Source organism: Bombus impatiens, unplaced genomic scaffold (genome assembly GCF_000188095.3).
Source record: "Bombus impatiens unplaced genomic scaffold, BIMP_2.2 scf_0640, whole genome shotgun sequence".
NCBI lineage: Eukaryota > Metazoa > Arthropoda > Insecta > Hymenoptera > Apidae > Bombus > Bombus impatiens.
The window spans coordinates 517,284-538,667 of NT_177059.1; the positions used below are offsets into that span (position 1 = coordinate 517,284).

Sequence of the window (21,384 nt, forward strand, 5' to 3'; positions counted from 1 at the left end):
GTTGATTTATTATTATATCTTTGGGGTTTCTCGGATATTGTAATTACATTGGGATTGAACGATCTTGTTAGAAAAATTGCTATCTTTAAACTTTCAGTGTGAAAAAAGTTTTGTAATTAAAAACCTGTGTGCGGAAAGGAATTTCCAAATTTTGGTTCTATGTTATGTCGAAGCTATAATATCTAATAATTCACAAATCATAAAAAATGATTGTCATTTTGTTAATCATAATGTAAAGAATGGGACGCGTAACCGAAGTCACTTTTCCATTACTGCGTGAATAATGATTTTAACGAAAGAGGTTTCGGATAAAAGTTGAATGGTTTTTTTACGAGGATGCGTAGTCGACGTAATACGAAGGTAAATTTTCTTAAACTTTAACACCAATTCCTACGATACGTTATTTCTAAGATTCACATACACGCCGCGATATATTTTACGAAGAATACTTGGCGAATCACGAAGAATACTCATGTTGCGTATACAACGAAGTTCAACGAAGCTTGCTAAAATAAAATTCACTTTTAAAACTTAATTATCCGGGATAGCGCGAACGCAGTCCCGACTATCAAAAATTGTACGTCCGAGATACCCACATTAGGGGTATTCGCAGAGGTCAGCTCAGCCGTAGTGCAATGGAAGAGCCTCACCCTGGAGGAACCGCCTTCTTGATCACGGTAGCCTCTACGCCAGGTAAGTATGCTTTCTTCCGGTTCTTTCAGTTACTTAAACCCATAGGGTGCAACTACAACTGCGAGAAATTATGTTCATAGGTAGCACTACGTAACGGTGATATTTGGAACTAACGTGTAATTCGACCTTACGACTCAAGCAACTATCTAATGTAATCCTTAACATAATCCGAAGAAACAATTATCGATGACAAGTACCAAGCAAAATTCAACTTTACTTTGAAGATTAGATTTAATTAACTTTCTTTGTGTAATATATGTTAATAGATTTGTTATAAATTGTTACGATACTTTTACTATACATATACGGAATTTATTTGGAAATAAAAATATTGGCATTTATTTATAAAATTAAATATTCGAACGAAACATTTTTGAATAATTTGTATACTTGTAAAACATTTTCTGTGTAATGTAAACGAAACAATGAATTTCGATAAAATTAACGCAGCTTCGTTAAAAATATGCGGCATGCTTACTTCATAAATAAAATATAATATATTCCTCTTTTTTTAAATCGAACTGAACTTCGTTCAAGCTCTCGAAGTAGCCGAAAACTTTTAAAATTATTTCGACTAATTTCCTTCGACTGCATGTCGCATTACAAACTATGGAGTATGAATTTCTTGGAAGTTGTACTCTACTGTCTATAATTTGGCTCACTATTATTGTTGGCACAAATACGTGAATTAACATTCGGAATGTTCATTTGAATGTGGAATCATTATTAGGCATATGCACGTGTTCAGATGTTGTGTACGAAAACGAGACACGAAGGTACTATTTAATCACTTTGTATATTGGCATTGTAATTATAGAACATTATTAGACTGATAAGTAGTTTGAATGAGATAATGATTACGAGACACGAAATATAAAAAGCTAAGAACATATAACTGAAACATTCGATTTCAAACATAGATCCTACTGTTTATACTTTTTAGAACTACGAACATAGAGTTACGAAGCCATTATTTGTGATATCCACACGGACTTATGCTTAAAAACTCTTTTAAATTTTTACTTTTATTTTTAATAAATAACAAACACACGATGTACAATTTTGTGAAATAATAAATACAATTTTTTGCAGGGAGAATCTTCGTTGTTTGAATCGATTGAACGTTCTTAATTATTTCTTCTTTCAATTTCATAGTTTTGTTATCAGACCCTGCTTACAACGGTATACGACGTATAAATATTATACATCGCGCAAGTTACTTACGTATGTAGAGAAAATATCCTAGTTCTAACAGAATCGTAAAACAAAGAATTATAAGAATACAGTACAAAAAGCAGCTTCTCGGAAACAAAAGGAATTAAATACATGTTCGTAAGAAGGAATGGAAAGCAACTACTTCAATAAGGAAAGGAAAATTAAAACATTCACGTATAAGCTCGTCACAAATTATAATGGACTTGTAAAATCACACAAGAAAGTACCAAAAACAGTCGTAAACAATTGTATAACGAAAAATGCATATAAACAAAAGAGCTACATCCAGTATGATCGTAGATCATTAAGGTCATTACTAACCGATTTTCAGAACGATACTACTTATAATAAATAATAATAAAAATTATAGTAATATGTATATTGTAAGATCTTACGTATCTTATGTATGTAAATTGCTTATTTAAAATGTGACTTTTAATGATAAATCAGCTCGAGCCAAACATGGTAGTGCAACGTAACAATTTTAATCCTGGAATAACTTCGTTTCTCATAATAACCATCTTTACAGTCAAAAAAAATCTTTTTGTTTGTGTCGTTTCAAAGGAACACCAGCTTACCGATGGTTATCAGCGACAAACCACTCGTTCAAAGTCAATTCCAAGTCAACCCGAAAAATAAGAATTTTTATTTTCATCGCCATCAAATGACGTTTATCGCTAACTTTGGATCTACAGTTAAAGATGTAATACTGAACCATCGTAAAATAGAAAATAATTTTATATGCTTTATCAAGTTGCTTAAAGCTACATAATTCACGATACAGGCACAATGAGGCAATTCCTTATAAGAAAAAGGTAAGAGGATAATATAGAATACCTTTGTTTGTCCCAGTCATAGTTTTCAAGAAAATAGAGCTTGAAAATTTATCGAGTATTTAAACTTGACTAATCATCGGCCGGATATGAATAAACAATCAGCAGGTGATTATTCCACGTGCGAGAATAAGTAAAGGATTTCAAGAAAACAGAGTTTGAATATGTTTCGTTCAGAATTAATCTAATATACACCTGTAATACGGGCGCACAATTATAAGTAGAATTCACTGTAGTAGCAACGACAGATTTTTATTTTTTTCTTTTTTTTATTTTTATTTTTTTTTTTATTTTTATTGTTAAGCACTAAAGAAACAATTACTAACAGAGTAAGTAGTAACAACTAATGAACATTCAAGCTACTTTACAAAAAAAAAGAATTAAACTTATTTTATACAATAAATATGAATGAACGGACAATAAAATTCTACTGCTGAATAATTGCGTAATAAAGATTATAACTATTATTCGTCGCTTCTCTAAATTTGTCATTATTGGTAAAGAGGTAAACATTGTTCTCTGAAGTTGGTTACAAATTTTAATTTGAACTTCTACGTTCTAGTAGCGAATTTAGTATCGTAATGCAAAATATACCCTTAATAAATAATTCTTCAATAGAGAAGAGCAAATGAAAATTACTTTGTTCAACAATGTACAAAATTTTTACAACTGTAAAAAAGAATATTTTTGCCAATAATATTATCCGGGATAGCGCGAACGCAGTCCCGACTACCAAAAATTGTACGTCCGAGATACCCACATTAGGGGTATTCGCAGAGGTCAGCTCAACCGTAGTGCAATGGAAGAGCCTCACCCTGGAGGAACCGCCTTCTTGATCACGGTAACCTCTACGCCAGGTAAGTATGCTTTTGTCCCGTTTTTCGAGTTACTTATGCCCATAGAGTCCGAACGTAACTGCGAGAAACCGTACGCGTAGCTAGCACTGCATAACGGCGATTTTTGGAACTAGAAGGCTGATCCGACTTGGAACCATGTATAGGACCATCTATACATAATAATTCTCAATTTTTACGTACATTCTCAAAATGTGTTTGTAGATTTCGATTTTGTTTTAGATTGTACATCTTTAAATTTCTATATTTAATATAAATTACAAATTTCTACATATATATTAACAAATTAGTTCGTAGGCTGTAATTTTAAATTTCATGACATTGTAGGAGCTACATATGTGCCAAAAAAAAATAATGATAATGCTACTTGACTGAAAGAAAACGGTAAATAAAGCATGCTGAAGATTCAAAGAAAATATATATTTAATAATTAAAAAGAATTTAATGGTCTGTATGTGTGATATAGCATGTTTTTATATATTGCTAATATTGGTACTTTTGAGCTTTCTGAACTATATTTTAATCCATTAGTTGTTAACGTATTGTACTTAATTTAATTTTACTATTAAATTAATTTTGTAAATATTTCTCTAAAAGTTATCTACGAATTAACTACAAATTTAAAGATAAGAGTATATTTTGCGTACACGATAGAATTCGACTACTGTTTATAACAGAATACAGTAATACTTGTTATACAGTTAGAATGCACTACTTTCATAGTAGCCCGGCCTCTCTCTTCCAATTCAACTTTCAACTACACATACTTACTAAAATTGTGCAGCACCGAAAGCGATTCACTTACTTTCCGTAAATCTTACTTGCAATGGAATTATTGCAAGGAATTGCATAAAAACCTAACTTTACTAATTTTGAAAATTAATTATCCGGGATAGCGCGAACGCAGTCCCGACTATCAAAAATTGTACGTCCGAGATACCCACATTAGGGGTATTCGCAGAGGTCAGCTCGACCGTAGTGCAATGGAAGAGCCTCACCCTGGAGAAACCACCTTCTTGATCATGGTAATCTCTACGCCAGGTAAGTATGCTTTCTCGCTGCGTTCCATGGTATTTACTATAGCTACAGCTTGTTTTCATAAGCGAGAATAGAGGGTCGTTCAAAACGCACCATAGCGACCGATTCAGGAACTATGTTCTACCCTTTGAGACAAGCTGTGTTTCTTTCCGAGAAATATGTAACATATAATCTATATATTTTAAATAATGCATAATGCATTGAATGTAATAAATATTTTCTGTTAGAGTATATATAAAAATATAATATATAAATATTTCAGAAAATATGTCGAAGGAAAAAAGATGTTTTGCGTTATTACATGTATAATATATTTTTCGAAATATTTGCAATAATAGATTGAAATGGAACACTCTGTGTATCTACGCATTAATTTTTGTTTCCTTGGAAAAACTACTGCATATAAATGAGATGAAGCAATATCGTTGAACTAGTAAAACGTGAAAATACCGTGTACCATTTGTTTATTAACATAGAATAATTTTTAATCTGTATTATACAAAATTAAGCTCACATAGAATGTTTGTCGATACTAATATATATTTATGGGTGTATAATGCGCATATGTTAACACTATCTTGTATAACAGTATACTCATATATTATAGATAAAAATGACTAAGTGTAACAGGTAACTTCTATATATCAAAATATTTAAAGAAAAGGATAAAAAAAAAAGGATAAAATACTTTGGTCATTGCCGGTTAAAAATATCATTTACCCAAAACATATTATTCGCTATAATCTCGTATACGTATAACTTTTTTGTTACTAATTGTACAATAATCAAAGAATATTGCTATTCGAGTTATAATATTACATTCCCGGTAATCACTCGTAACATAGGCAATACATGTCTCGTCGTTTTACTTTTAATTTATTACGTATCCACATTCAAATATATCTATTATTATTTGTGTAAAGTATACATATGGTAATTTCAAGTATAAAATTGTTTACATATCGATGCTTGCTAAATTGCGAAGAATTTACTAACCTCGTGGTACTGCCAATTAACGTCATGACGTCACAGCGTAGTTCCATGGAACCCTTCAACATTCACCGTCCCGTAGTTTGTAGTAATCTATGGATCGATAAAACACATTGATCAAATTACGTACTGAGTGATTCATTATTATTACTTACTGTTTCTATATGCGATCACGACATATTTCTTCGTGTCATTTACTGTGACAGTAGAAAGTCGCAATACGAGACATCGATTGTAACATAACATATGACAAACGCTTGGGAATGTACGGTCATTGAAATCGCGACTTCGAGCGCAAATAGTACGATTGCCATCGCCATCGCTGTCTTCTTTATATAACAATTTCGTCGTCGATAATACATTTTCATTTTCCTCCTTTACATCAGTTTTTACTTCGTTATTGCAATGGTCGCAACTACAAGACGGTTGGTTTTCTGGACGTGCATAAGTGTGCACCGTGACAACTACAAGTACTAAACATACCACATTTTCATGTAAATGTGTTGCTATATTTCCATTTATCTCTATTGAGAATGAAACTTTGAAGCGAGAGAGTGGTAGTAGTACTGATTGTTAGAATAGAATATTAACAGTGACATATGTTTACTACATTATACTTGTTATACCGACAGTTATGCTTTCTATGTTTCATATTTAAATGGCACTTTAAAGATAAATGACAATAATGTTTACTGTTAGTTACGATACTTTTAATTATGTATATTCATTATGTTATACTGGTAGTTATGGCTCTTATAGCATGGAAATCATGAAATACGTGTATTTGATACGTAACCTGCATACATACATATTATAATTGCTCTATACAACGACAGCATGGCACGAGATTGAGCGAAGGAAACTGGGATTACGTATACAAAAAACCAAAGTCACCAAAATCGATCAATGAACGAGCTTGCAAACGTTGCCAGTTCAAACTGAAACTATTCGATGATTGTACGATGTTGTATTTAGCGTACTGCAGTGCCGTGCCAAATTTATTTTTATCATTTTTATTCAAAAATTATTTCACCAACGGCGAACGTTAAAATAATGTTAACTACAAACAAAATCTAATAAACTCAAGAATAAAAATATTAATTTCAGCATTTATAATGCAGTATATGAATAAGGCGAAATTTATTACAATAGATTCGAGCAGAGATTACAAACGCATGAAATGTTTGCATTAGAAGAGGCGATTAAAATATGCGAAATTATACGATGTACATATACGTATATTATATCTAGAATCACGAGCCGAACGTTAAACTTTACACACGTGTAGAAGATGTATGAAAAACATTAAATGCAAGTAACTACGTTACTGTCTTATTATGTGTCAAAGATATCGACACGTGACCTTTGCTATCAACGCAGCAAAAAATTCAATACGTATCAGTGTTACAGTGACATACATTCAGTCGGCTAACAAAAAAGACTTAATGTTTGATTATCAATATTATGTTGACAAAATGGGGCTATATTAATAAACTAAAATCAGAAATTGCTTAAACTTTTTATTCTATCGTTATTTTATCGAACCGATGGCAATATTATTTTTCAATAAAATTCTTTGGCGTAACTTCTGCGAATACTTCTTTGTTAAAGTTTGCAACAATCATTGATGCCAATCTCGATGTAAATATTACAAAAGGAATTTTTCGTTACCTCACGAAGAACTAATTTCTCTTCTTCGAGCTAATTTCTTTCGACGCTCGGATCGTGATTTATTTGCAATATTTCTGTCAGTATTATACACTTTTATCATGTAGTGGATCATTCGTTTAATTCTGTATAGAAAAGCTACGATTGCTCTATGCAATTTTCCTTCCTTACGTAATTTAATAATAATTTTTCATTCCAGTTTACTTGTTTCCAATTTCTTCCCATTCGGCATTCCCGGTTACAGATGTTAACTTTTCGTTTCCATTTGCTCTCGAGTAGGTATTGTTAGAAGCATTGAGAAAACTATTTGTTCATAGTCAGGCCTTTTTAAATAAATACATTCATGCTTATAAATTACGAACTATTAAAGCACAGCGCTCGAAAACTTTTGCCACATGTTCTTTGTATTCATAATTAATTGTAATAAATGTTGTTTACATGTCGTAGAATCTTTTTACAAATTTTATGTACATTTGCTGAAGCTACATATGGTAGTATAAATATAAGTTGCTTCTACAAATCGCAATCCATCGTGTAATTTTTTTACGATGAATGATTTCCTATCACGCCGTTCAAGTACCTTCGTTGTTCGCTATATGGATTAATATGTTCATTAATTTAAGGTACAATACGGTCCTTTTGGAAACAAGGTCAGATTATTAGAGTCTGATTCGTTGTATGCTGTATATACTGTGTAGAAGGTTAAGAAGTTTTTCAATCATAGGGACGATAAAGATGAATAACATCGTATTTCGGATAATGATAACATTTGCAAAATGATTAAAGAATACAAATATTTCCTCGGATTATTTTCATCTTTTCGACTTGCATGTTGTAAATTTTCCAAAGCATTCTTAGGAGCATAGATAGAATCGATTGAACGATGCAACTATTTATAGTACATACATATTATTCAACAACATGAATGTGCACCGCCTTTTCATTCAAATTTTCAGAAGTAGGTACATTTAAGCGTATTTTTATTTAAAACCTTTTGAATTTTTGCTTCTTTTTATAAGGAAATATTTGTCGTTAGCGTTTCCACGGTGTTATTATCTTTATGCTAATTGTTTGCGGATAGCGACGCTCAAGGTGATATAGTTATGGGTCCAGGGACACAGAAGCAATAATACTGAGCTCTGCGCTCGTTTCTACCTTGACCCGAAAGGAAAATAATGAACGCTAAAGTTCCCACTTTATTTCCATGAATTAACTGGTAAATCGCTGGCGTCGCGTATATGCATGTTAAAATAATATCTCCTTAATGAATGCGGAATTATTTGCCGGAAGCTTTCAGCAACAGAATTACAAGAATCAGAAGTTATACGTTATTACGAAACTGAAACGTAAAAGTAACATAATGGAAAGAACTCATTACCGATTCTTTTTCTAACTTATTGGATTTAGTAAATAGGCGAGCAGTGAGCTAATGCGGCAAAAACGTGTCATTTATGGATCCTAATAATAATTCTGTTCTACTATACATAGATATGGCCCTTGAAAATGATGCTAGTTATAAAACATAAATAGAGATATATTTTAATGTTTACCTACATTTTTCAAACAATCTTTCTGATACATAATCGTATCAGTATCATGGTTAAATAGCAAATTAAAAATAATATTTGGGATGTAAATGGATGTAAATAACTCTTTTCGTTAAAGTTATGTTACGATAATGTCTAGTTTTGTGACAAATTGATAATATAGTTAGAGAAAATATGTTAATAAAAAATGCTTCTCAGTTTCTTCTCGCATAACGAAACAGTTACGAATTATTTAGCAAGACGTTTGGAATATTTCATAACTTTAGAGTATGTCGTGGCGTATAATAAAACGACATTCTTTCATTTAGGCCATTAAGCTTATGAGAGTAATAAGGTTGCTTCATGAAGAAAGTAATTCAATAACAACTTCGCATACACCCATGATTATTGTAGGAAATTAAGCTCGTACCATAACGTCTAGAAATGTCGATAAAAGTGGAAAGCCTTTCCGACTTGTAATTTAATGCTCGAATCTTTGAAGTTTATTGGCATAACAATGGGTATTTCGTGGCGGCTGACAATTGCATAATGTTGTGACTTATGAACTAATTTACATCTTAATCCGAGTGGCCATTGTTTGACGCTATTGTTACTCAAGAGCTCACTTGTGTCTAAGGTGGCAAACTTCGAAGGGCTGTAAAAACACGTCGTATTTACACTCGTCGATTCGCAGTTCTATCAATGGCTCCGAATACGAAATACGTGTATAAAATATTTCTATTATGGTAGGATGAAAAGCGATTAATAAAAAGTAAAATAAATATGCTGTTCTTTCGCAACAATTTATATCGAAAATTTTTGAACGATAAGGAATTAAGATACTTATAAGGATTTGTAGAAAAACAAATTCCAATTTCTGTCCCTTTCTCTCTCGCTTGTAATTTCTTTTAATTTAATTTAGTTTCGTATCGAATCAAGAGACTACCTGTTTTCGATATGTCGTATAAAAATGGACGCCACCGTTAATTAATTTCGTCATATTTAATCTTCTCTTCAGAACATGAAACGTCCGATTGTACACCAATCTCTAAACGAATATAAACGAACGTAGTAAGCGGGGTTGCCATCGAGCAAACGAATATTCCAATTTTCAGATGACATAGCGCGTCTTTTTCTTTTTTATTCGTTCTTTCTCGTCCAGCACTTGACTCCATTAAGCCGCTTCCAGACCCTATCGTTCTGCCTTTACATTTTCATTTTCGATAAATTCATTATAAAGGAAGTCAAGTGCAATCAATATTAGGTATCTCGTAGATATTCTTCTAATTACAAAATTTTGCATCGATCCTTCCCGACTGATGCTTGCTATGTTGAAACTAACTTTTGTTCTACTTTAAATAGGACCACCATATTTTTTAACGAGTGAACATTTTTATGACATTCGGAAGACGATATATAACGCAACAATGGTATTCTAGAGAATTATCGAAGTAAATATTATGTACGTAATTTTTAAAAGTGAAATCTATTAAAAAATAAATACATTTGCTTATATGTATAAACTCTTTGGCCTATAAATTGAACTCTATTAACTTTGTTTGTTTTCAATTACTTTCGATATTTATTTCAAGGGCTTGCAGAACCTGTTTCTGATCAATTTGTTTATTGCCTTTCGTTTACCGAACGGGCTTTTAAAATATTCCATCGTTTTCAGCGTAAGTAATTCCCTTAACTGCTGTATGGGCTTCGTTTATTCGATTAACATCGATTCGAGCGAAGCTGTACAATTCTGGTTAATCCGAATAACAATTTTCGTATATCCGTAATAATCAGTACGAACGCGGCTTTATATGCAACAGAAACGAAACGCGATTTCAAAAGAGGGGTATTGAAGTGATGGATAGTGTGAGGAGTGGTGATGGTAGAAAAGGGTATTGGAGGGTGAAGAGGTCATGGAAAATTGTCAATCAGTACGAACCATCTAGACTTGATTACAACTCCAGCATTGGACTTGCAGTTTGTTTCGATGTTTCAGAGGTGGATGAATTTTTATGCTGAGATAGCGAGGTTCAGTTACCCTTATATCAGTAATAAATATTTGCGGTTTTATCGTTTACCCTCTCTAGAGATGTTCTTCGTCATTTTAGCCTACTTTATGTTAGGTGATATAGTTCGTAACATTTCTTTAATATATCTAGAATATTGTTTCTCGTATCTCACATGTTTTTTTTTTTATAATTCATTTTCTAATAATTCACGAGCTATAGTCATTCGTGAATATTGGTTATTTTATTCGTTTGTCTTAATAATCATTTTCTTTCTTCGAGTCAATTAACTTTCTAACAGCACGCTGTATAACTTTCGCGCGAATGTTGTTGCATAAAAAAATAAAATGTTAAATACCTATTTCCTATAACCTAGGACAAGTATAGGTATTTCCCTTTTTACGTTATATCGTCTTAATAAACGAAGGAATAGAATCGTATTAATAAACGTTATTAAAGCGAACGTGTTAATTAGATTATCGTATTAATAAACGAAAGAATGTTACTTTATAAAAATAACATATATGTATATGTTTCTTAATGTTTATTAGAAATAGGATACAAGTATAAGGGATAATAACAGGATAATAATAGTTGAGTGTTTTAATACAGTCAAGGATAATACAGATTATCGTACATTTTATCTATTTCTTTACGAGATTTGGTATTATAGATAAAAAGGACAACTTTCAAGGTTAATGTGGGGCATTATTTATATTCTTACAACGTAAACAAATTAAGTCCGAGAACTAACCTCTGTGCTACGTTACGATATCGAAAAGATGTAGGCCAAAGGAAAAATACTGTATCGAATAAATAGCCCTTTGTAAGTAGATCATGAAGAAAATTGAAGAAAAGTTCATTGGCAGGTCATAGGAACTTTACTACGCGGATGTAAGAGTATCAGAAATTTATATTTAACGTTATTCCATTTAATTTTCGTTTCTTATTAAATTTAATTATCAGGAATAAATTTTACGTAATCGACTGTTTTCATAGGATAAACCGATACTCTGCTGCGATATCGAGAAATGTAAAATTATAGAATAAATATATCTTAAAAATAAAAAGCTTGTTTTACATATGTATACGTACAAATATTTGTAACGTTATACTCTCACTTAAGAATTTTCAATATTTTACAAACACGTATGTACATAGTTGTTTCCGATGAAATGGAATTTAGTCGTAGTCCGTATGTGAATATGCATACTCGTACATCCATACATATACACGTTTCTAGTAGACAATTCTAACTCTTGATTTCACATTCAATCGGCTCTCTGACTTTCAATCCCCTTTTGGTTTATTTTGCTATCTGCATTGATATGCGATCAAAACAATTCCGATCAATGTACTCCATGTAATAGTTCGAAAGCAGTTAAATATATTTAACAATTGTAAATTCAAATCAAGCATTCTAAATGATATGTAGAGTTAATTATAATTATAATCATATTTGCGAAGAAAAAATCTATCGTTTTTGTAATTTAGAAAATCAATATGTATCCAACCTTAAGATTGACGAGTAACTCTATTAAAAATTATTACAGATTTTACGATATTTTGAAATCTTCGTGTTCTTTTAATACTAATGTACTTGTGTGTTATGTAAGTAGCGTAAGTAAATGTTACTTTAATACTATAGCTATTACGCGAAGATATTATACTCCTAATATAAAATTCTCGACTGCGAATATTTATACTTTTATTGGAAATTTAAATATGCAAAAATACGTAATGCGCATGATATGTGCAAGGATATACAAGCTACCCAAAGTGAAGCGCCTGTTATAACGTCGAAGAGGTGAAAGAAAGCTCCATTTAGGTATCGTCTCTAATTGTATTCACGCATTTTACAGATTTCAATATGAAATTCAAAACTCAATTAACAATAATCAAAACACAATATCTATCTATCCAAAGACGGTTCTATCAAGCTATTAGCTATCTTTGTCGTTCGTCGTTGAAATTAGGAAAACCATTGTGAAAATCAAACGTAATATAAAGAATAGAGTGCAATCAAGGGAATCGATTGATAAGAGCATACGCGTCACTTGCAGACACGTGACTACCAACGTTCATCCCCGTTTGTCAACCTATTCACCCTTGATCTATTCTCGTGTCAATAATAACAGTTAGTCGATGCAAGCGTGTCCCATGTACCATGGAACAGTCGCTGTACGTGTGTCTCACCATCCATGTCGCACGTGCTTATATGATTACAGAGGAGTAGGAGTTCACACGGGAGAAGATACATGAATGAACCAACGTACACACGTATATGTATGTATGTACATACGTAGGCGTCAACCACCCTTCATTCACCCCTAAGTGACTCGTAGTTTCGATTGAAGAGAGTGAAAGTAAGATTGTTCCTCAGTGTGTACAGAAGCTTAGAAGGGAGTTAAGAAAATCTCTTTAAGAGAAGATCAGATAAAAGAGCGATGTCTGCCTATCCTGTCGAGGAAAGTTTGTAATTCATACAGTTCATCCGGAAATTCATTATATGCAATTAATCCAATTTCTCGTCGTTATTTCCGATCGAGTTATCTTTGAATTTTTGTTACAAGATAATTTATTTCAAGCACTTCGTTCGTAGAATTATTCTCAAACATAATTATATTCTATTTTAAATATACTGACTACTCGTCAAAGTTTAATTTTACCGTTAAAAAGCTGTTTAACGCGAACCATTCTTTGGGATTAAGTTTTTAATAAATTTATTAATTTAAGTTCATCGATATAGATTTTATCGAATTTTATCGAATAAATTCTTTATAGGAAATGAACAATAAGATTATAGAAAATGATAGATTTTAATATTAAAAAATGAGATTACAACGCGAATGTTTAAAATTCGTAGAAAAATAAATCGCTTATTATTATCGAAGACTAAAAGGAACGCGTAGCAAGAGAACAATAAAGAAAATGCGTGCACTTTGACGAGGCTTGCTTTTCACACGTATAACAGTTCTTGTGAGTTTATTTCCTACAACCAATGAATTTGTTCTGATTTGCGAGCATTTTGAAAGCACGTGCTCAAGATCAACGGAAGCAATTTCTGAAAGGATTTTCAGATAATACAATTTATCCAGCAACGGTTGCGCACGTGCAATATGTCAAATAAAAGATTACGACACGTGTTGGACATTATATGGCATAAAAGATTACATGAACTTGGAAACGATTGTATTCGCACAACGAACCTATACATATACAGATACGTATAGGAATATATAGATAAAACATAGAATGCATAAGGAAATAAGTCGAGCAATTAATAATCATATCCTTTTCGTTATAATTCAAATTAATATAATATATGTACTTACATGGAAATTAATATCTAAAGGATATATCTAAAAATATAATTTATAAATAACGCAATTAAATCAATATAACTATATAATCTGTGTAATGTCTGTATAATTTATATAATTTGAAACAATATTTACAATTTGTAATTATTAAGAGTTATCATTTATTCGAAGCTTCTTCTATCTTCGTCTATAAAATGTATAAAAGGCAAAGTGACATTCATCAACGCTCGAACCAAACTAAAAACGTCAACAGTTGGAACGATATGCTTCTTTTATGACATAGGCATCGGATAAGAAAAGAGAATTCGCCCGTCGTTAAACAATAGATAAGCTGTTCTAAACCAAACTCGAGTCCGAACGAATCGACAATATTCGTCAATCGATCGAATACAAGTCAGATAAATAATTATTCGCAACTATAACAGTGTAACGCGACAAATTCAGAAACGAAAACAATACGAAGAATATCTATATCTAATAGATATATAGATAGATATATATAGATATTATTATCTTTATCGTTTATTTTTCATTGCTCGCATTTATTATTGGTATTCCTCGTAAAACAACAAATTTTCATTAAATATTAATATCCTTAAAAAGTGTATGAAAAAGCAATGTTCAAAAATGTACGAAAAATGTGAATCTTCCAATTGTTATTCTGTAATTGTAGAATAACTGTATTAAAATTGTAGAATAATTGTAAAATTATAATTATAAAAATAAAAGTTTCAAACACGATTTGAATAGACATTGAGTATTAATACCGTAACTGGTATTCTGATCGATGTTCACGCTTACGGGGCGTATCAGATATATCAGTGAAGCAATTAAATGCAAGAAATTTTACTGGTCTCGACGTTAATGGTACTACTGGCCTACCGGAGAAGAGAAGAGAAAGATAAAAAAACTTAATTAACTGTTCGCCCAAAGGAGAAGCTAATTTTGTCGCATTTCCAAGGAATCGCAAAGAAAGTCTGCGAATAGTGGTGACATTGGACATTTCTCCGAGCATACAAGATCCAAGAAGTGACTGGCAGAGGTCTTTCCTCCCTTAAAATCTACAGTTAAAACGGTACGAAGGTAACATAGACGGCTATAACATTAATGGATTGAATTTTCCAATTTTCGAAAGTACTTTCTGTTAATGTTGGAATCATTATTGAATTGAAATTTCAATCATAGTTCGGAATCCTAGTGATGAATTAACCGTATTGCATTAAATTGCACCGATACTTGATTGATTTTATTTAACGAAGTACACTGAGTTTATTATTTATTCAGGTGGTTACTAGTTTGATGTAATTCGTAGGAAAAAATGAAAAAACTACTCGGTACGTTATGTAATTATCGAGAAGAATATGCTATTTTGAAACGAACTGTTCGTTATATATCGCTTAAATAAAATGCTTGCAATAAATAATGAATAGTCTCCTTTACAAATTAAATATGGTCACGGCATTACTTTAATATCTTTCTAAATTCGTGTTAAGCTTAAGTCTATCTTTAATATAGTGATTTAATTTTAATACCAATAGTAATAGAATTAAAAATTTAATAATACATCGCATTAATCGTGAATAATATATCACAATAAGAATGATTGTGATATGTTACTATAAAAGTAATATTCTATCGGATCGATAGTATAGTAGATCGATAATAGTTTTAAACGCCATAGAAACTTTCACGATAACCCAATAATAGCATCATTTTCTATTTAGGTGACATTTAGTAAATATTATTAATTCACAGTGCAATTTATAATAGTAAAATATTCCTGAGTACGTACTGTAAATATATATGTCATAAATAATTATATTCTACTAAAGTCTATTGTTCTTTCAATTTAATGCAATTAAAAGTATACATAGAAAATGTTATCAAATACAATATTAATTAGTTTAAAAAATTAACGCAACAGTTTTAAAGAGCTCTACTACCTCTACGTAAATAGAATATAAATTTTAATGTGCCGAAGCAGTCGTTTTATAATACAGTACATAACGTATATATATTTTAAAATATCTACTTAGATATTAAAGTGGTTATTCGTACTCGTATATTAATTCAAAGATATTAACCAAAATATTTTCGCAACGTAAGTCTGTTGGATACTAATGGGTAACGTTCATTACTGGAGTATTATGTACATGGGATAACATGTAAGGATACCGGTTAATCCTACGTTGATATGCTGAAATTCTCGTTTCCACGAGATAAATATGGCGATCCTGAATTTTGCAAACTCAACATTTCTCCTGCAGCGTTGTGCAAAGATACACTCAGAAATGTCTCGCTAGCGTTGAAAAGGCATATTTTCTTTCATATTAACAGTTCAAACATGTTAAAAATATTCTCAAATAAAATTTTCCTAATGTCATATAATAACCTTTAGGAAAAATTTCATCGTTTAATTTTATCGTTGGTTTATTCGTTCTTTTAAAAATTGTATGCAGCGCTTTACGTTAATTTATCTTTTTTCTCCATGAATATGCATTTCGTGTTACACATCTGTCAACGATACGTATTTAGTTCATAAAGTAAAATGCATGGAAAGAGTGTCAAGAAATCGTATTCCATGGAAATGTAACAAATACGACGTAATATAATTTACAAAATCTACTTGATCTTAGTGATCGTAAATTAAATAGAAATATGTTATAGAACAGGTAGATCAAATTATTCGCCGATGCATGTATAAATAAATATTCGAGGTGTTCACAGAGTTATAGCGAATAAAATACGCTTTTCCTTCCTAGAATATACTCCACTATAGCAAAGCGTAATTACCGTAATATCACCAAGATGCAAATAAAGCGCATTTCTCACTTGAAATATTAAGATATTATCTATACGTAAATACGATGCGATCAGTATACGTACATAATGTAATCGGATGTATAGAGAGCAGACATAGCAGGTAAAAAAAAAGTCGTAATTCGTTTATATTTACTGTCAAGTTAGAAAAAATCGTAATTCTCGCAATAAGCATTCATCGTTCAGTCTACCAACTATGTTTACGATATACGCATTTACCGAATCTCTTAGCTCGGCTGTTTCAATTTGATGCGTTATTAATCAAAAATTCGTCATGGTTCTCCTCTGTACGCTTTCATTAATCTTTGATACACGCGAAAAGTACATCGCATTAACGTGTCGAGCCGATAACATGGAAAAAAAATATTACCTATCTGACGTACAGCATACCGTGGAAATTAGTATTCAAAGGACCGATAATATCGCGTTAACGGGCCTTTCGTATTAGGAAACTTACGGAGTATTGATTTTACCGAACCTTTAGGTAAACTGCGTTGAGCATACGAGGCTCGTTTGATCGACGAATTAGCGCCGATAAACTTTTCTAACCATTTTCCATGTTGTTCAACCCTATTTCGTTTTCTTTACGATTCGAGTTAAATAAATGCCTATCGAGTCGATTGAATACACGAATCGAAGTACAAGTACGTATTCCAATGAAGATTCATAAATCTTAATATGTGAACTTGAATAAAAATATTTGCTTCGATTATGAACAGTGACCAAGCTAAATTATACGAGATATTTTTCGAAAGTAACTTTCGTTTGAGAGAAAATAGATGCTTCTATCGTTTGTTGGCATTATTTAACATAACTCTATACACGAAATTCAGTGTCTCGAGCAAGTATTCCAACATTGGTAGAAATTTTTTACAGATACATTGCGTGTTTTGCGCGAAAAGAAAGTTTTGAAATTCCGTTAGCGTTGTTACGAGATCCGACTATTATGATTATATTGGTAAAATTTGAAATAAATTTGAAGATGTGTACGTGTAGAAGTTACAAGATCATAAAAATATTTAAACAGCCAGTCAGATACTATTAAGGCACAATATGCGGTGGAATGATCTTCAACGTCTATTTTATTTTAAAGCGATTATTCACTCTATGTACTAACTAAAATACGTAAATTAACGTTGCACGAAACGAAAGAGGAAATTCTCTAACTCGTCTCATCGCGTGGACGTATTTAGAGAAACAGATAGAAGGATTATGACGGTGATGAAATTTTTAAAGATGAACTGTAACTCGTTGTTTATACCACGACGTATTAACTAGGCGAACAACTCGTTGGTTAAAAGCATTATACGTAGTATGAAGGCTACGGGTAGAAACGAGGACAGGTAATGAAGTAACTAAGGTAGATGAAACGAGGTACGTTGTTGTAACTTTGCTTTCTAGCTCTCAGGACTAGTGTGGATCCACTAGGTGGTTCATCAGTTCAGTCTGTGGCAAATGTGAGGTTACTTCCATCCTCTTTCATCCCTTCGTTCACCCGTACTTTCTCTCGAGGCCATCAACTCCCTGTCCCCTTGCTGATCTATAGAGAATCCCACACTTTCCCTCTTCCTACACCCCTAGCCTGAAAACCAGACAAGACTGACCTTTACTCGTTTGACCAGAGAGGTCAGAGATCCGCTTACGCTGCTACGAATTTGAGATTCCGTAAATCCACCAAAAGTTTGACCTACGTCACTGGCTTTCCACTTATCTGGCAAACATACAAGGTTCGTGGGAACATACGAGACTATATAGTTTCCGACACGATGAACAGAAATTGCGACGTAACGACGAAAGGAAATCCATGTAAATTCCAGTTTCCTTTTCCTGAAAAGCGATATTCGGCTATCTACCATTACTGTCGGACTAGCGAAATATTAGCGGGATATTCGATTCCTGCGGGACACGTAATAGGTACAGCCAACAACGTGTATTCATAACACTATGGATCCGACAAATCGCCGAATTTGCAAAAAGCAAGTTATTTTTATAATCGCCGAAAGCAGTTAATTTCCCGATACAATATAAGTAAGCGATATATGTATTTGTACGTAATTAATTGTACGTAAAATTTTATATCGAGGAGAAATCAAACAAATTTACATGTAATAAATAATTATCATCTAGCGATTATAAGTATACTTTTCATTTTCTCATTCGTTGACGCTATCGTAAATTCTTATTTTAACGAATCGCATTCTTATTTCTGTCTATCATAATAACACTCAAAATATTTGATTCAAAAAATCAAGTACCAAATATGGCAAGTAATTATTTCATACATTGACTATTGGATGCAATGTATGCGAATACAATGTTTATAACCAGTATCTAGCATCTAAATTTCATTTATACGTCGTGGTTTATGTATATCGATAAATCTTTATTTGCGTTCTCCAAACACCGTTCGTTTAAATTATGTATATATCGAAAACATCAATCAGCATAATCAAACCAATATCGAACTATAAACTAAACTCAAGACGAATAAATTCGAATTACAGCTATGTTTTATTTAAATGAAAACGTAATTTGCTTCATTGTTTTATCTAATTACTTGATAATTTTATATATTTATTGATAATATTTTTAAAACATTGATTTATCAGTGTGAAGACTACCCGACATTTTAATCCTCTATAGAATTGTCGTTATTCGAGTAATTTCTTTGGAGCTTTTGACAAACATACCTTTGTACATACCTTTTTCCTACTGAAAATAGCGTATGTAATGAAATACCATTTCATAAATTAAGTATTAAAATAATTGAGTTAATATGGGGATCCCAATAGTGCCAGGTCTAAAATACCAGATAGTGACTGACAATCAGACGTTTTATCGTGAATCTAATTATTGACGAAAATAACGAAGTCGAAGTGGGTAAGAAGATATAAAAGAAGGGAAAATGCACTATCTTATTCGCTTTTGTGAGCGATATAGCAGCCGGTATACACTTGATTCAACAAAGCAAATCAGAGTTCGACACGCAAAGTCGGTATGAAGCATCACGCGAGCTATGGCCTCCCCCTTGGCCAATCTTTTTCCTGGTTTCTTAGCCTTGCCCGTGCTTCCTTGTGAAATTAGTGTCAAGCTAATTTCGCGGCTGAATTTAGAAAACTTCTTTGATCGTGTGTCTCAATGCTAGCCAACTAACTCTCCATGATCAACCTTCTCCCTTACTCTTTTCTTTCTCTTCCTGCTACTACGCTATTTCCTTGAAATAGCAATTGCTTTGTAACGTCGAGTACATTACGGAACTTCTTACCGAGTTAATTTTCGACTTTCACGCTTTTGCGAAAAGGAATATGCATGCGATTCTTTAAGCAACCCGACTTTTGGTGATATCGAATATGTACTTTTTATCTGTTTCTTTTTCTTTTTTCGTGTCTTACGATAAATCATGAGCCGTTGAATTTTGTCTCGTCAGGTGATATTCGCGAGACAGTTTATTACATCGAATAAGAATATACGCATAGCGATGAACAACAGTATTGGCACAGACCAGCTAACGTAGTGAATTCCTGTGTGAATTTGTAAAAAACTCTTTATTCTCAAAAAATTCTTTATTCTCAATCTTTTTATGAAATATAAAAAGTAGGGGATTGTGTGTGAAAATAGTTTTGATATTGACTTTGGTTTTTTAAACAATTGCGTTTAAACTTTATTTCGGATAATTGCTACGAGGGATCTTTCTATCTCGGTGGATTATTTTTTGATTCTAGGTCAGTTCCAAAACGGTTCCAGAATCGATTCTTACAGATGTTTATTATAGGAATTCTAGGAGTAGGAGGAATTTTTTACGGGAAATTCAAATTCTTTTTTAAATTAAATTACTTTTCTCAAAAATGAAGCAGCAAATAAAAAGTCGCTATTCTGTAGTTTCGAACTATTTTTTCATGAGAAATTCACCCATATCCGATTGTATTACCCGTATCGAAATATCCTGTATAAGATAATATTACCAATATTGCGATAAGAATCGAATTATCAAAACATTTAAAATAAGTATAAATTAATATATGATTTAACATTTTACATCACATACATGTGCATCATACATTGTACATTCAAATTTTTGTTTCATTCTCATCAAGTATATATATACATAATATACATATTATAGTATCCACCAAGTATAGTATAAACCAAAAAACATTATTGCTTATATTTACACATTGCTATACTTTAGTATTTAAAAATACTATTTAAAAACTTTACTTTATCGATTCAGTGCATATTCGATAGTTAGAATTATTTATATACCGTTGAATATTTGAATTTGGCGCCTATATTCAATGCTCATATATTACAACATATACTTGTATATATTTATGTATATGTAATATAACATATACATAGGTTTATATGAAATTTAACGTATGAAAAAGAGGAAAAGACGCAGAGCAGTATTTTTATGT

The 21,384-nt window shown here is 31.9% G+C and overlaps 1 protein-coding gene and 3 non-coding genes across 4 annotated transcripts; all 4 read right to left on the reverse strand.

Annotated features, from left to right (window-relative positions):
- Positions 1-539: 539 nt before the first annotated feature.
- On the reverse strand, positions 540-701 carry LOC112213395. The gene has a single exon (XR_002947297.1). It is a non-coding gene; the product is annotated as a U1 spliceosomal RNA (small nuclear RNA).
- A 2,743-nt stretch (positions 702-3,444) lies between these two features.
- LOC112213394 lies at positions 3,445-3,606 on the reverse strand. The gene has a single exon (XR_002947296.1). It is a non-coding gene; the product is annotated as a U1 spliceosomal RNA (small nuclear RNA).
- An 876-nt stretch (positions 3,607-4,482) lies between these two features.
- On the reverse strand, positions 4,483-4,644 carry LOC112213396. Its single transcript, XR_002947298.1, has one exon. It is a non-coding gene; the product is annotated as a U1 spliceosomal RNA (small nuclear RNA).
- A 436-nt stretch (positions 4,645-5,080) lies between these two features.
- LOC100749964 lies at positions 5,081-6,585 on the reverse strand. Its single transcript, XM_003491912.4, has 3 exons — positions 6,432-6,585; positions 5,779-6,096; positions 5,081-5,716 (listed from the first exon to the last, which is right to left on the reverse strand). Exons 1-3 carry the CDS (start codon positions 6,460-6,462, stop codon positions 5,685-5,687), a joined length of 381 nt encoding a protein of 126 aa, XP_003491960.1. The 5' UTR covers positions 6,463-6,585; the 3' UTR covers positions 5,081-5,684.
- Between the last annotated feature and the right edge of the window lie 14,799 nt (positions 6,586-21,384).